General features: G+C 37.4%; 1 protein-coding gene across 3 annotated transcripts in view; it reads left to right on the top strand.

Annotated features, from left to right (window-relative positions):
- ZNF148 (zinc finger protein 148) overlaps positions 1–14,634 on the top strand; it is a 130,391-nt gene that overhangs the window by 93,660 nt on the left and 22,097 nt on the right. For all 3 annotated transcript variants that reach the window (XM_066347935.1, XM_066347934.1, XM_066347936.1), the window contains exons 6-7: positions 3,975–4,098; positions 5,441–5,524. In XM_066347935.1, the coding sequence (XP_066204032.1) occupies positions 3,975–4,098; positions 5,441–5,524 (208 nt within the window). The remainder of the gene's footprint in view (positions 1–3,974; positions 4,099–5,440; positions 5,525–14,634) is intronic.

The following is a 14,634-nucleotide window of genomic DNA, read 5'->3' as shown; positions in this document are numbered from 1 at the left end:
GAAAGGGGATGAGAGGATGGGATCACAGAAAGGAAAGACATTAGGAAAATAGAGGGCAGGATAATAAATCATGGAGGGAAGGGGGAAGGTGGTATCAAGGAGAACCCAGGGGGTAGAGGGAGGGAGATATATTTGGGGGAACACTTGTGACTATGTAAACACAAAAAAATAAAAAAATAATGAGAATCATGAAAGGAATAAATTTTCAAATTTATAAAAAATTTATGATATAACCTATAATCATTAGTTTAAAATATGCTTTAATAACTTTAGTAGTATCTAACTATCATGTACATAAGTATATAATAGAAAAATCTCTGCCTTTTAAGAGAGCAAATCTTTCTCACTGAGTGATGTCAGGTTTTAATTACTCAGTGGCAGTGACCCTTGAAGACTGAAAAATTTGAATTGAATAAGCAGAATTTAGTGTTTTGCCTGACTAAAGTTGGTATGTTATTTTAGATAACCGTGTGTGTGTGTGTGTGTGTGTGTGTGTGTGTGTGTGTGTGTGTCTAGTTGGGAACAGACTTGGTTCAGAACAAAAACATATCTACTAATGGATCATGAAACAAAGAGAGATTAGTTGAGTTCCATTTGGTACTGAAAGTTTTTACTAAAAAAATCTTTTAAATTTATTAAACAATTAATAAAAAAATCAATTATGTTGAGTATTATTCAGACTATTTACTGAGTTCTCCACTCTTGGTAAAGCCTGATTGCTTGGTCTTTGAAAGTAGCAGTGACAGGAGGTAAGATAGATCATATGGAGATAGAGCAGGTTCCTTAGGATTTTAATTTTGACATTTCATACTCTTCAGTTGTAATGTTCATATGTTGAAGGGAAAGAAAAACAAATATTTTGTGATAGTACTGTAGTAGCAGGTAAGACTGCTAATGTCTAAGGCAAACACACTTAACCAGTAGATCACATTCTACTTAAAAGATCTTTGTGAGTGTGTGTGTGTGTTTCTGAAGTGAGAAGTGGGGAGGCAGAGAGACAGACTCCCGCATGCGCCCGACCAGGATCCTCCTCCCCCCCCCATTGCCCAACCAGGGGACAATGCTCTGCCCATCTGGGGTGTTGCTGCGTTGCATCCGGAGCCGTTTTAGTGCCTGAGGCAGAGGCCATAGAGCCATCCTCAGCTCCTGGGCCCACTTTGCTCCAGTGGAGCCCTGGCTGTGGGAGGGGAAGAGATAGAAAAGAGAGGGGAGGGGTGGAGAAGCAGATGGGCGCTTCTCCTGTGTGCCCTGGCCAGGGATTGAACCCGGGACATCTACATGCCCGGTGGATGCTCTACTACTGAGCCAGCTGGCCAGGGCCTACTTAAAAGATCTTGAAAAAGGGGCGTGAACAAGAACAAACAAGGCTGTGTCTATACTAAGGAGGAAAATTTTTCATGCATTGATTTGCCATTTGTCTTCCACTAAGGGACATTGTTCTTTGCATGCTCACCTCTCCGTGTCACTACTTAGTGATTTTGAAAAAATTGAAAAGGATAACTTCTTGCAAAAAATTTTAAAAAGAATGAAGTGGTTAGCTTGTGAGGATGTTTGGTATGGATAGCAGGTCGCCAGATCTATAGACGTGTATAGCTGCTCACCATGTTCCTGATTCCATTTTGGATGCTAGGTTAGAGTGGTGAGTAAAACAGATAAAATCAGGTAGCTACATTTAAAACAGAGTAAAATTGGAAGAGCCACTGCTGGTCTCTGAGACAAGGTGAATTTTACTTTGTGTCCTTTATACAAAGGTGTTTGTTACTGTAGCCTAAAAAGAAAAGAAAAAAAAAAGAAAATTAAATATAAAATGCCTAAGAATTTGACTTTTCTGTGTTTGAGTTTTATAAATATGCTTGATTTTTCAGTCTGCTACTCAGAAGCCAGTGTTAGCTGTTTCATCCATAAAATCCACCCTGAATTAAGGTTTGAATCCGCAGTGAAAGGCAGCATTACCTCTAATGGCAGAAAACAATGACCTAGAACTCCTTAAGTCTTCATAAAAGGGCTTTGTACAGTGAAGGGTTAAATCCGTTTCACATTAGTAAGTTGGGCCAGAGCCGTCCTCACAAAGCCTTTCCTTGCGGCCGCAGTGCCGCGGAAAGCTATTGAGCTGCTGTGTCCTTGGCACATGGATCTTCTTTATCAGCTTATGTAAAAAATACTTGGTGCTATGTTGATTTTAGTTCTGTTTCATATAGAATGTTTAATTTTTTTTTATGTTGAGAGTATTTTGAATCATACTTTTAAAATATTTTGTGTTTTTTGTTTTGTTTTGCACAGTGTTAACTTGCTTATTATTTTGTGACTTGGAAGGGTTGAAAAAATTTTAAACTTGACTGGCCAGCGATGCAACTTTTCATTCTCACATACTCCCTTCAGGAAGCCGTGACACCCACTTCCATTCTCCTGCCAAATGTTTCCCTCTGACTTTGGTGCATAGACTGAAGCATTGTTGACCACATTGGCAGTCTGCCCAGAACCTAAATGCCCTGTATAATTTGCTTAATAATTACCATTGATTTACATACAGTATAGGTGAACTGTCTTCCTAAATTTAAAGTAAAAAATGTTAAAAAAAAAATTAAAACCTTTTTTCCTTACCTACTGCCCTTTTCTAGGTTTGAGAAGGGGTCATAGCTGTGTCTTTACAGGTCCTAATCAGTTTACAGTGGCCTTTGTATTTCTTGAGATGTGTGCTAGAGCTCTGTGCCCTGTGTGGAACAGTTTCTGAGCTCCCACTCCGGGCCCCACCTCCAGATGGTCTGCCTCTCACTGGCCGTGCTCCTCCTGGTCTTATCTCCTAGTTTTATTTGCTTATCTTCAAACCATGTTCTACCCTCTTCTTTCCTCAATAAGGAAAGAAGGGATCATTGATTATTTTCACTGTGCCACTTGTCTGATGAGGGAGCCAGTTTAATGTTGCACATTGAACAAATGGCTGGTAAATGGGAACACATGAAGCCTCAAAGTGGCTTCTCTCTGGCACTGCCCAGACCAGGCCCACAATATTCTCAGCCTTAAGAAGCTCAGGAAGGTAAGGTTGGTTTCTTTGTCACCTATCTTCTTTTCCCATACCCACTCAAATTTATTTATCCAACAAATATTCTTAGGAATATGCTTAATAATAGTTTAGTAGTTCTAGAATATCCTTGAGATCCTGGACTGAACCAGACTCTAAATTCTGTCCTAGACTGACTTGAAAACCTCGTTTTCTTGTCTTTAAGGAAAAAAAAAAAAAAGGAAACTGTAATAGGTAAGCATTTGTATGGTTTAGAAAAGTGTTTTCATATGTTCAATGTAAAGTCTCTCCCACCTTATCTCCTATCTGCCAGCTTCCCTAGCCATCACAACTGCGGTTATATACATTTTATGTACATCCTTCTCAAATAGTTTTTTTGGTATATACAAACAAATATATATACCTATATGTACTCACTTGTATAAAAAATGAGAAGAATGAAATCATAGATTCTAAACCTTCTTCTACTTAGTAAATCTTGGAGCTCTTTCCATATAAGTTTATAAAGAGCTTTTTCATTTTACTTTATAAACACATGATATTTATTGATTTTCCATGCTTTATTTAAACTAGTCCTATATTGATTGATATTTACGCTATGTCTAAAACAGAAGACCTTTTGTTCTGCATATGTGAGAATTTGAAATTGAAAATAAAGCTATATTTACTCTAACAGAACCCTTGGGAACTCGATTAGACATCAGCTTTGGCGAGGAGGGGGTGTACTGAGATCTTAACCACCTTCCAAGGTTTTATTCGTGATCTTTATCAGTTCTGAGTCACACATACTTTATAATTAATGATAACATTATTCTAACAACCTTTTCAAAAATTTTTAGGAAAAAATTTCATAATCTCTGGTGACCATTGTTTTCATTAAAAAGCATTATCTTTTTTATAAATTAGTGTTATGTTTTTTAAACTTTCTTTTGTTTTTGCTTTTTTTTTAAACTAGATTCTTACAATAAATGAGGATGGATCACTTGGTTTGAAAACCCCTAAATCTCACGTTTGTGAGCACTGCAATGCTGCCTTTAGAACGAACTATCACTTACAGAGACATGTCTTCATTCATACAGGTACTTCTTAACTTGAAATGGGCTCATAGACATTAAAATTATCTTTGCTATTTTCATCTTTGTGTAAATGTCATTAATTCCTAAGACCATAGCTAACCTGGCATTTCAAAATTAGAGATTTTATAAGGCCAGAATGTCAGAAGGAAACCAGGAAAAACTTTAAATGAGAAAACAATTAGCATAGATGTGCAAAATTAATTAATCTTAATTGGACACTTATTTGGCTTAATGTGTTCTTTTTTAGCTAGAGAAACAGTTAAAGAATGTATTATTGAAAGCCTGTCAGCATTTAGTTTTCTATGCAAGTTATTCAGATGGAGTTTGAAATAAGAAATTTGGGAATCAAATATAAAAAATGGTAATTGAGAGCATGAAGGTACAGAGAGCAGAGCTGAAAGACTGATCATCGATCTTTGGGGAAATAGATTAGACATGTAGATTGAATTCAGGTGGTGGTGGTAGGGGGCGATGGTAATAAGGTAGGTTTGATGAGCTAGGAAAATACAGTTGTCCCAGAAGCCAAAAGAAGAGAGAATACCAGTGAGGGTATGACCAACAATGGCACAACTTTCAGAGAGGATAGAGAACTGAAAAAAAAAAAAAAAGAAAAGAAAACACATTAGAATAAACAGCAAGGAGACAGTGAGCAGCTTTTAAGAAAGAGTGTAAGAGTTAAAGCTCAAGTGGGTAGTAAAGAGTTTGAGACATAGGCTAGACTTCTCTTTTAAGAAGGTGTGGTAACAAGGAAGGTGAGAAAGGAATGAAGGAATGTTTCAGGATTTCTGGAGTTTTTTTGCATAGAGCAAACTAAACAATACCTGCCTTAAAAGGAAAAACTCCAGCAGAGAGGGGGCATTTGAAGATACAGAGTTTTTTTTGGGTTTTTTAAGGATGTTTAGAAAGTTCTTAAGGTTTTGGAGAAAATAAGTAAACAGGCATAAAGTGGTGGTTAGCCACGGAGAGCAACGTGGTGTATCTTCCTCCAGGTAAAAAGGAAGAAAAGATGTTTAAGACACTAGATAACCCATAGAGTCCCTTCTAGCCTTGTTATTTTTGAATTCTATTTTAGGTTGTTTTATTTATTTTCTTTTTTAATCCCATAAAGGCTATAGATCAGATTAAATCTTGTTTTTGTGCAGTTATAACGATGTGAATTTTAAAAGCTGGGGAAAATGGAGAGGAAGCAAGATTCTGTTAAGTTAATGAACAGTTTATAACATCTGTATGAATAATTTGGAATTTTCCAGAATTTGGTCTTCTAAGATTTATTTTTCTTTATAAATAGTAAATATAAACTGTGTTTTATCCAGTAACTAATTTGTGGATGTGAAATTATTTTAAGGTGAAAAACCATTTCAATGTAGTCAATGTGACATGCGTTTCATACAGAAGTACCTGCTACAGAGACATGAGAAGATTCATACTGGTGAGTGTTGCCACCCTTAGCAGTAGTATTAAAATTACCACTTCAAATGCAGGGAAGAATTTTTAATGAGTAGCAACACTTATTGCCACTTATATTAGTTTCTTTTCTACAGAGTATATATCATAGCTTGTCTTTTTTCTTTGAATAAATCCATGTTAACTGTTAAGACTGGGCTTCAATGTCCAATCCCAATAAATTACCTTGAAATAGGGTTTTATAACTTAAAAGATATTTAAAGTGACAAAAGGAAGTTTTTGTGAAGTAATTGTTTCCTTAGATGTTTAATAAGTGTAGCGTAGGTAAAATTATCATTTACATTAATTAGTCTGGGGGGTGGAAGCAAACTAAGCCCTAATACAGCATTGCCAAGTTTTCTTTTTTAATTTTTTTTAAAGATTTTATTTATTCATTTTAGAGAAAGGGGGAGGGGGGGGGAGAGAGAAGGGGGAGGAGCAGGAAGCATCAACTCCCATATGTGCCTTGATCAGGCAAGCCCAGGGTTTTGAACCGGCGACCTCAGCGTTCCAGGTTGACGCTTTTTCCACTGCGTCACCACAGGTCAGGCCGCCAATTTTTTCTTATTGTTTCATGCACTTAGCTTGCTATATTAAGAAAGCTGTGATCCTAATAAGTTGGAAACTTCCAGTTTTTTAGTTAAATTGTTAAAGACTTACAAAACATATTTCAGAAGATCACTATAACAAAACCCATTTTAGACAAACATTTATTTTGATAGTTTTATATGTCATCTTGATTTTAGTACACTTGGCTTTTGACTTGAGGTTTTTAAACATAGTAAGAGTGTTTCTACAGAATTTTTTTTCAGTGTTTTGCTCTTTGTGATACTATAAAAGCAGAGTTGGTAAATTTGTATAACCTTGGTTCTTACAATTAAATGATGGTGATAATATATGATATACGAATATGAGAACATTAAAGTTGGTCATATTTCTCTGTGTTAAGTACTCAAGTACCTGCTTGGTGTTATTATTTAGGTGTGTACCTGCAGTACCCGTGAAAGGGGACCCGTGGACAGTTTGTCATGTGGAAGAAGCAGCGTTTTCTGCCTAATAACTTTCCTTTCCTTTCCTTGCTCCTAACAAGAAAGCATGAGTGTGGCTGGTCTCCTTAAATAAAACTTCAACTATGTAAACTATGTATGTAGCATGTCTGTAGGCTTTGACGTTCTACTTTTTAAAGATTATTATTATGCACACCACCCATTTCAGTGTCTTAAGCAAACATTTATATATCACTTCCAGATGGAAGGGAATAGGAAAAAGAGCTTTTTCGATTTTATTATGACATAGCTAAATTTGAATTCCTATATACCTAATAAAACCAGATCAGATAATGATACATGAAAGTATTTAACTATTTTTCTATGTTTTTAATACCTATTAGATTTTGATGATTTACTCATTCAACAAAAATTTACTTAGCCTTCAGTACAGAGGTAATATAAGGCAGTTTCCTTGGAGTTTACATTCTAATGGTAGAGACGCACATATGAACAAGCACAGTGTATTAAGTGTTGCAAAGTTTTATACAACACTGCGCCCCGAGGAAAGGCCAGATGTGCTGCTGTCCGTTGAAGGCAGCATACAAAAGCTGCAGGGGGCCCATTTGAGAGAGAGAGAGAGAGGGAGGAAGGGAGGGAGAGAGAATCTGAAAAAAGATTTTGAAACAGTGCTTACCCTTATTGCATGCATTTTGTTCTAGTAAATTAATATGGGAGTGTGTGTGTGTATGTGAGAGAGACAGAGACAGAGAGACAGGGACAGAGAGAGAGAGACAGGGACAAACAGGAAGGGAGAGAGATGAGAAACATCAATTCTTTGTTGCGGCTTCTTAGTTGTTCATTGATTGCTTTCTCATATGTGCTGTGATGGGGGGGGTGCTATAGCGGAGCAAGTGACCCCTTGCTCAAGCCAGCGACCATGGGGTCATGTCTATGATCCCACGCTGAAGCCAGCAACCCTGTGCTCAAGCTGGTGAGCTTGAGCCTATTCCGGTGACCTTGGAATTTTGAACCTGGGTCCTCCGCGTCCCAGTCCGATGCTCTATCCACTGTACCACACTGCCTATTCAGGCTGTTCTAGTAAATTCTTTTTTAAAGTTCTGGTCAGAATTCTCTAATTTTGCTGTTTGGTAAAACAACTGTGCTAGGCCTTGGGGTATCTTGAAGACCGGATATTGTGCCAAATGTTTTGTTAAACCTGTTTACTCCTCACATTAATCTTGAAAGAGACATACCATTACTATTCCCATATTTTTTAGAAGTTAAGAAACTTTTCTGAATTTATACAAGCTAAGTATATTATGAAGCCAAGATTCTACCTCAAGTCTCCATGACTCCAGAGTGCACTTGTGAGAGCACTAACAATGCACAATGGGACTAGAAGCAGAACAGTATCTTTTGGCCTTTTTGAGGTTTTCTTGCTCTGCTAAGCCTTCCTAGGGGTTTAGTAACATTTAAAAAGGGCTGAAGCAAAGTATGGCATTCTCATGTTAAAGAGAATACGTTTCGAAGATAAGGAGTTGAGAGAAACCCCGGACAAACTGGTAACTGGGTCCTTAACAGAGAAAAGTTTCTTCTAAAGAGACTATCAGTTTTACCCCATTGGTCCTGTGTCCCCAGTAGCCTTCCAGGTGGAACTGCTGATATAAAGGGACTATATTTTCCTTCTTTACTTCATTTTCTTGATTCTTCTTATAGATTCTGAAGACAGTAAGATATTTTTGTCTTATAATCAAGGTGTCTATATGCTGTATTTATCTGAGGATATATATTTAGAACCACAGACATATTCTCCATCATTTATTTTTTTGTTCTTACTGTTCTTTCTTTCTTGTTTTAAATGGCTTTTATTTTTGAGGGGTGTTGTACCCTACAGTTTACCCATGTCAAAGCTTTCTCTCTATAGGCTGTTAGTTTAGAAGAATGCATTAAAATAGTTTTTGCAATTTAGAAAATTTTGCATCTTTTAATCTATTTTTAAATTGTCAAGAAGGTAATGAGTCACTTATCAACTGATCCTCAGAGGTGTGGTAAGAACTACCCGTTCTCCCAGCCTTCCTCCTCCTCTCAGGCCTCATTATACTGTGTCCTGGTCTCCCAGCCCCCATGCCCGTTCTCTCCTCTCTTTGCAACATGATTAAAAATCATTACCTGCTTGGTTGCTTTTGCCACCAATAAAGAAATCCTCTGTGGCTTTTAAAAACTAAGAACCTAGCTTTATTTGGTTTTCACATAGAAAATTCAAAACATAGTCTGGACAGACTGTCACCTAATTCTCTTTTTTAGGCTAGCTTATGAAATACCACTTTAAGCAAGAGTACTGAGAGTACCTTTCTATCCCAAGGCTGACCCTTGAAATTTTGTTTTAAGCTTTCTTTCTTTAGCCTAAGGCATTGAAAACTCAAAATGCAAATATCCTTGGGATTGCTATTTTTGGCATTTATGGGAAATTTATATCATGACTATATCATAGATCCTTTGCTTATGATATGTTTAGAGATATATAGGAGAGAAGGTGAAGACTTGAAGTGACCATTGAAGTTAATATTCTAATTGAGCATTTTGCTTAGGGTCAGAAATTACTGCGCAGACACGCATCAAGGTTAAAGTTGAACATTTATCATCACTGAAAGATTTACTTTGTGATCAGATGCTTTTATCTAAGGTGCCTATTTTCTACTTTCTCAAATGCATATATAGGATAAATGTTAGAGTGAGAGATACCCAGTTGTGTCTTTTTCTAGAGGAAAACCTTGTCACCATTTTATTCTAAGGAAATGCCAGTCTTATTGCCATGGGGAGTGGGGGTTTGAGCAAGAAAGAACTTAAGTACAATTTTCAATATTTAATTTTCTCAATTCCTCACAAACTACCTATCCTGATCATCTATTTTAGCAAATTATGCTTATTTGAGATAGTTGTGGCAGTTTTCATAATTTATTTTTTATTGCATTAATAAAAATGTTACAAAACCATTTATGTGTATAGGGAAGTTTTTTACAAATTGATTTTATAAATCCTCCACAAAAGTAAAAGGGGTTTTGAAAATAAACCATATTACTCAGAATTATGCATATTTTTGCCAAAAAAATTTTAAGGCTTTAGTTAATATGTACAATTTTACAGATAAAATACAAGAAACACTAGAAAACATATCCTCTAAGAAACCAGTTTTCATGCCTGTTAACATGTTGAGGCCTAGCGTGCGGAGGACCCGGGTTCGATTCCCGGCCAGGGCACACAGGAGAAGCGCCCATTTGCTTCTCCACCCCTCCGCCGCGCTTTCCTCTCTGTCTCTCTCTTCCCCTCCTGCAGCCAAAGCTCCATTGGAGCAAAGATGGCCCGGGCACTGGGGATGGCTCTGTGGCCTCTGCCTCAGGCGCTAGAGTGGCTCTGGTCGCAACATGGCGACGCCCAGGATGGGCAGAGCATCGCCCCCTGGTGGGCAGAGCATCGCCCCTGGTGGGTGTGCCGGGTGGATCCCGGTCGGGCGCATGCGGGAGTCTGTCTGACTGTCTCTCCCTGTTTCCAGCTTCAGAAAAATGGAAAAAAAAAACAAAAACAAAAACAAAAAAAACCATGTTGATCTTCTTTTCCTGTTGACTGTGACTTTTGCTCACAACCATGTTAAACAGCTGAATAATAGCTTTATTATTTTTTAAACCAGTTGTGCTAGTGGGGTGGAGTCAGAGAATGTTGATTCAGCCTTGACTGAATTAGCTCAACACTTTGTATTTCCTTTAATATGTATGGCTCAGTTGTTAATAAAAATTACAGTTTTTCTCTCATTATTTTGACACCCTAATTTATAGTTTATTAGCTATAATGGAGAAGTCTCATTAAGAAGAAAACGGTGCAGACCCAGTTAGGGTTTAACTCTTCCTTGGAAGTTGAAGGAACTGAGTCCTGTTTGTGCGAGGAGCGCGTGGCCTGCACTGAGTCCTGGCACTGCCCTGGGAGGCCGGACAGCGCTGGCCTGGGCAGGGTGGCCAGGAACCACGAAGTAGGGAAGTACAGGTTGCTGCAACTGACGCATTCTGCTTTAACAAAGCTTTCAGAAACCAGATTTTTGTCCTCTGCAAAACTGTTAATAATTCACACGGAAGGATTTGATTTCACATAAGACGCATAAAAGTTTCACACTATATAATGAAATATCTCAGTAAAGATGTAAAGATTCATACACACACATATATACATATAAAACACTGTACCATGCTTAAAGGTTTTCTGTTTTTGGAGGGGAGGGGAGTCATCCAGAAAATTAACTCTATTCTAACATTATCCATTAGAACTGAAATATGGAGAATCAGAGGCTTTATAATGAAAGTTGCCTAGTTTTCAATTAAGTGTGTAAAGGTATGGGCAGAAGTAGGTTTACAGTTGTTTGTATGGAAAAAGACATGCAGTTATGATTTACAATAGCTTTATTAACTCAAAAAATTGTGCCTAAATGCATTGTGCCACTGTGACATTCTTTTGAGTTAATAAAGCTATCGTAGTAATCATAGCCTGCATGCCTTTTTCTATACAAACAACTGGAAACCTACTTTTGCCCATTCCTGTATATTTTGTGTGAGTACCCCTTTCCCTCAGAGTCATGTAAAATGCTCTTTGTTAGTTTGTAGTGTCTATAGTTTTTTTAAATTGTTTACCATTTATTTTGACAAGTCTTGAGTATAAAAAATCTCCTGAGGTGGATTTATTCTTACTTATGTATCATCATTGAATAAATGAATGAGTGAAGTGTGACACACAGTTTGACAAATCTTACACAGTCATACAGAACCTGTGCTTTAACAGTTCACTAAAATAGACCATCGAGGATCTAGATTGGCGGCTTCGTGGAAGAGGTAGAACTTAACTGGCCCCATAGAGGTCGATTTAGACTCTGTAGCCTGTGTGTTACATGGGAGTCAGGTGTCATCACAGGAGTTGCAGGTGGAATGGAAGCATGTCGGAAGCCAGGCCCAGGGAGAAGTTGATACTGAAGTTGGGGATCTTTGGGAAAGGATAGATAAACTGGTAGCAGGCAGTGAATTTAGAAACACACAGAGAGTAGCGAAAATCGGGCAGACATCAAGACTGTTATAGGTGTTGGATAATAAGACAAGCAGTGTGTCAGATATGCTAGTTTAAAAGATGGAGGCAGGTACTTCAGGAGAGTTAAAACGCTAGAGATTCCTGATTCATTATCCTCTGTTGTAGCTCAGCTGTGGAATGCTCTGTATAGTGAGACTTCAGTCAGGGCTATTGCCTGTGGCTTCTATCCTGCAGTTCACTGTGGAAAACGTGTACAGATTTCATGCCCAACATTTAATAAGGTACCTCTCTCAACAGATCATCCTGCTTTACTCTAACAAAATAAATAGTGCCTTTGAGTAAAAAAAAGAGGCTAGAAATTCCTGAGGAGTCATGATTATCATAAACCTAATAATACTGTCAAATTTATTGAGTACCGCCTGATCAGGCGGTGGCGCAGTGGATAGAGCGTCAGACTGGGATGCGGAGGACCCAGGTTTGAAACCCCGAAGTCGCCAGTTTGAGCACGGGCTCATCTGGTTTCAGCAAGGCTCATCAGCTTGAGCCCAAGGTCGCTCGAGCAAGGGATCACTCGGTCTGCTGTAGCCCCCCAATCAAGGCACATTGAGAAATCAATCAATGAACAACTAAGGAACTGCAGTGAAGAATTGATGTTTCTCATCTCTCTCCCTTCCTGTCCCTCTCTCTGATGCTATCTCTCCCCCCCCAAAAAAATTATTGAGTACCTATTCTCTGCCAAGCACTTTATTAAATACAGTTCATAAATTATCTTTGTCTTCACAGAAATCCTGTGGAGGGTATTATTATTATTATTATTATTATTATTACTACTACTATTATTACTATTTTACAGATAAGAAAATTAAGGTCAAAATAATTAAGCAACTTGCCCCAGATAGGCACAGCTGGGTAATGACACAGTCCAGGTCTTCAAAGTTCATGCTCTCAATCAGTATGCTATTGAAAGGATAGATCAAGCACCAAGAACATTTTGAGTTTATAAAAACTTTTGGTTTTAAACATAGAGGTTTTTATTTTGTTTAGGTAAGAGCAGAGCCACTCCTGGCCCTGGCCTGTGGCCTGTGGCTTGTGGGTAATGGGGTATGCCTGCCTGAAATGAGATCTGAATGTGGGAATAAGCAGACTCCAGCTGGTCCAGGGTGAACAAAGGCAGAATGGACAACATGTAAATGACCGTTCTGAGTAGGGCAGAAAGGAGTGGGTAGAGGGGCTGAGGAGATGAGACTGGAAGGCTTGATTTTAGAGTTACTGTCAGGCCCTGATGCCTAGCTAAGGAGTGCCAAACTCACCCTGCAAATATTATCAAACCCCAGGGCATTTCACTCACATATTGGAAGAATATTATTGTTTTGTGAAGAAAACTAGAAATTTGTTAAATTTTTTGTTAACTATATAGTTAATATGAAAAATTATAATTTATTCAGGTAATTGCAGCTTTATTAATCAAATTTACTTTAAGATACTAAAATTTAAACAACTGAAACAACATTGTCAAGCTTCAAGGAATATAATATTGCTTCAGTTTGACCAGTTTATGAAAAGCAGGTAAAACTTGGAAACCACTGAATACTATAATAAAACAAAGAGTTGTGTTTTCTGGACATTGGGTCCTCTTCATTTTTGAACAGTATAAGATACACTAATTTTCAGGAAGAGAGCTGAAAAAGGACTTCCCAGATTTAACAGAATTTCCTAATTTTTAACAAAGTTACTCTGAGTAGTTTTTTATTTCTGATATTTTTGGATTTTTTTGTATTTTTTAAAATTATTTTTATACTTTAAAAAAACATGGTTAGTCCAGAACAAGTAAGTTTCTTTACTCTTTCATTTGTTACTTTGCCTTCCTTTGTTGTGAGTTCTTCCCTGCTCCCGACCCCAAATTATTTCATTAAGATGAAGTATAAGACATTTGAGTCTAGATCTAATGCTTTGGGAAACCTAAACACCATATTCTTTAGGAAAAATACCCAATTACTTCCTTGAACTCAAATGCCTGAAGACCTTCAGGATTCTCCAATATTGGAAGCTGCTATTTTGACAGCTTCTTCTATTTCTCATTTCAGAACCCAGTTGTATGGAAGACCAACATTCATGCCTTTCAAATCTTGAATTCATTAAGGTTTCAGATGTCTAGATGGGCTGACAACAAATTTTTTTATCTGTTGATAAAGATTTTTCTTGACTGGACCCCCCCCCCCCCCCCCCACGGTTTGACTGACTTTTAATGACACCGAGTCAGAATTCATTTTATTTGGGCCTTTGGTGGAAGAGTGACAAAATATACTGTCTGATTTGGACACAGTCATGATGAAGAAATAGGATTTAGAATATTTAGCAAAATCTAAATTTACTTAAACCAAGGTCATTCACTCATTGGTTTTCTGGATCTTTAAAGATGTTTAAATACTATCTCTGAAGAGTTTTTATTTTTCAAAAGTGCCTCAAAATTGTTTTCAACTTCCATCTGAACTTCCCCCCCCCTCTGAACTTTATAAGTGTTTTGACTTCCTTTGAATGCAGCCACAATTATAGTGACAGTTTCTACATATTTTGTAATTTGTTTTGCTCTTCTGTAGATCTTTTGGAGAGAGCCTAACTTCATAATACTGTTTAGAAGCAAATGTAGGGAATAAGATTGACATCCTTTGTAGTACTAGGTGGTTATTTCTCTATCCAGCTTGTCAGCCATTCAACTTTTTTGCTGTTTGCATTATTGGTGATCGATGCAAGTACTTCCTACTCTGAATTTCCTGTAGAACTCTGTGTTGTCTCCTCATCACAGCCATGTAAAAACACTGATAGACAAATGAACCAAAAGTTTAGTGATACCCCCCACCTCCCACATAATTTTAATCCTCTGTAAACTCTTGAAAGGGTTTAATGGATTCTACTTTATCTACGTTTTATTATGTTTTGATTTTGACTTTTGAAGGGTGCTTAAAGAATGAGTGTTGAGAAAGAATTTTCAGTATGCATTTTTAATTATTCCAAAAAATATAGTCCACTTTCAGTTTCCTTTGGGAAA

This window comes from Saccopteryx leptura, chromosome 8, assembly GCF_036850995.1.
Source record: "Saccopteryx leptura isolate mSacLep1 chromosome 8, mSacLep1_pri_phased_curated, whole genome shotgun sequence".
NCBI classification, from domain to species: domain Eukaryota; kingdom Metazoa; phylum Chordata; class Mammalia; order Chiroptera; family Emballonuridae; genus Saccopteryx; species Saccopteryx leptura.
The sequence above is the reverse complement of the archived record's forward strand: the minus strand, read 5'-3'. Positions and strand labels throughout refer to the sequence as shown.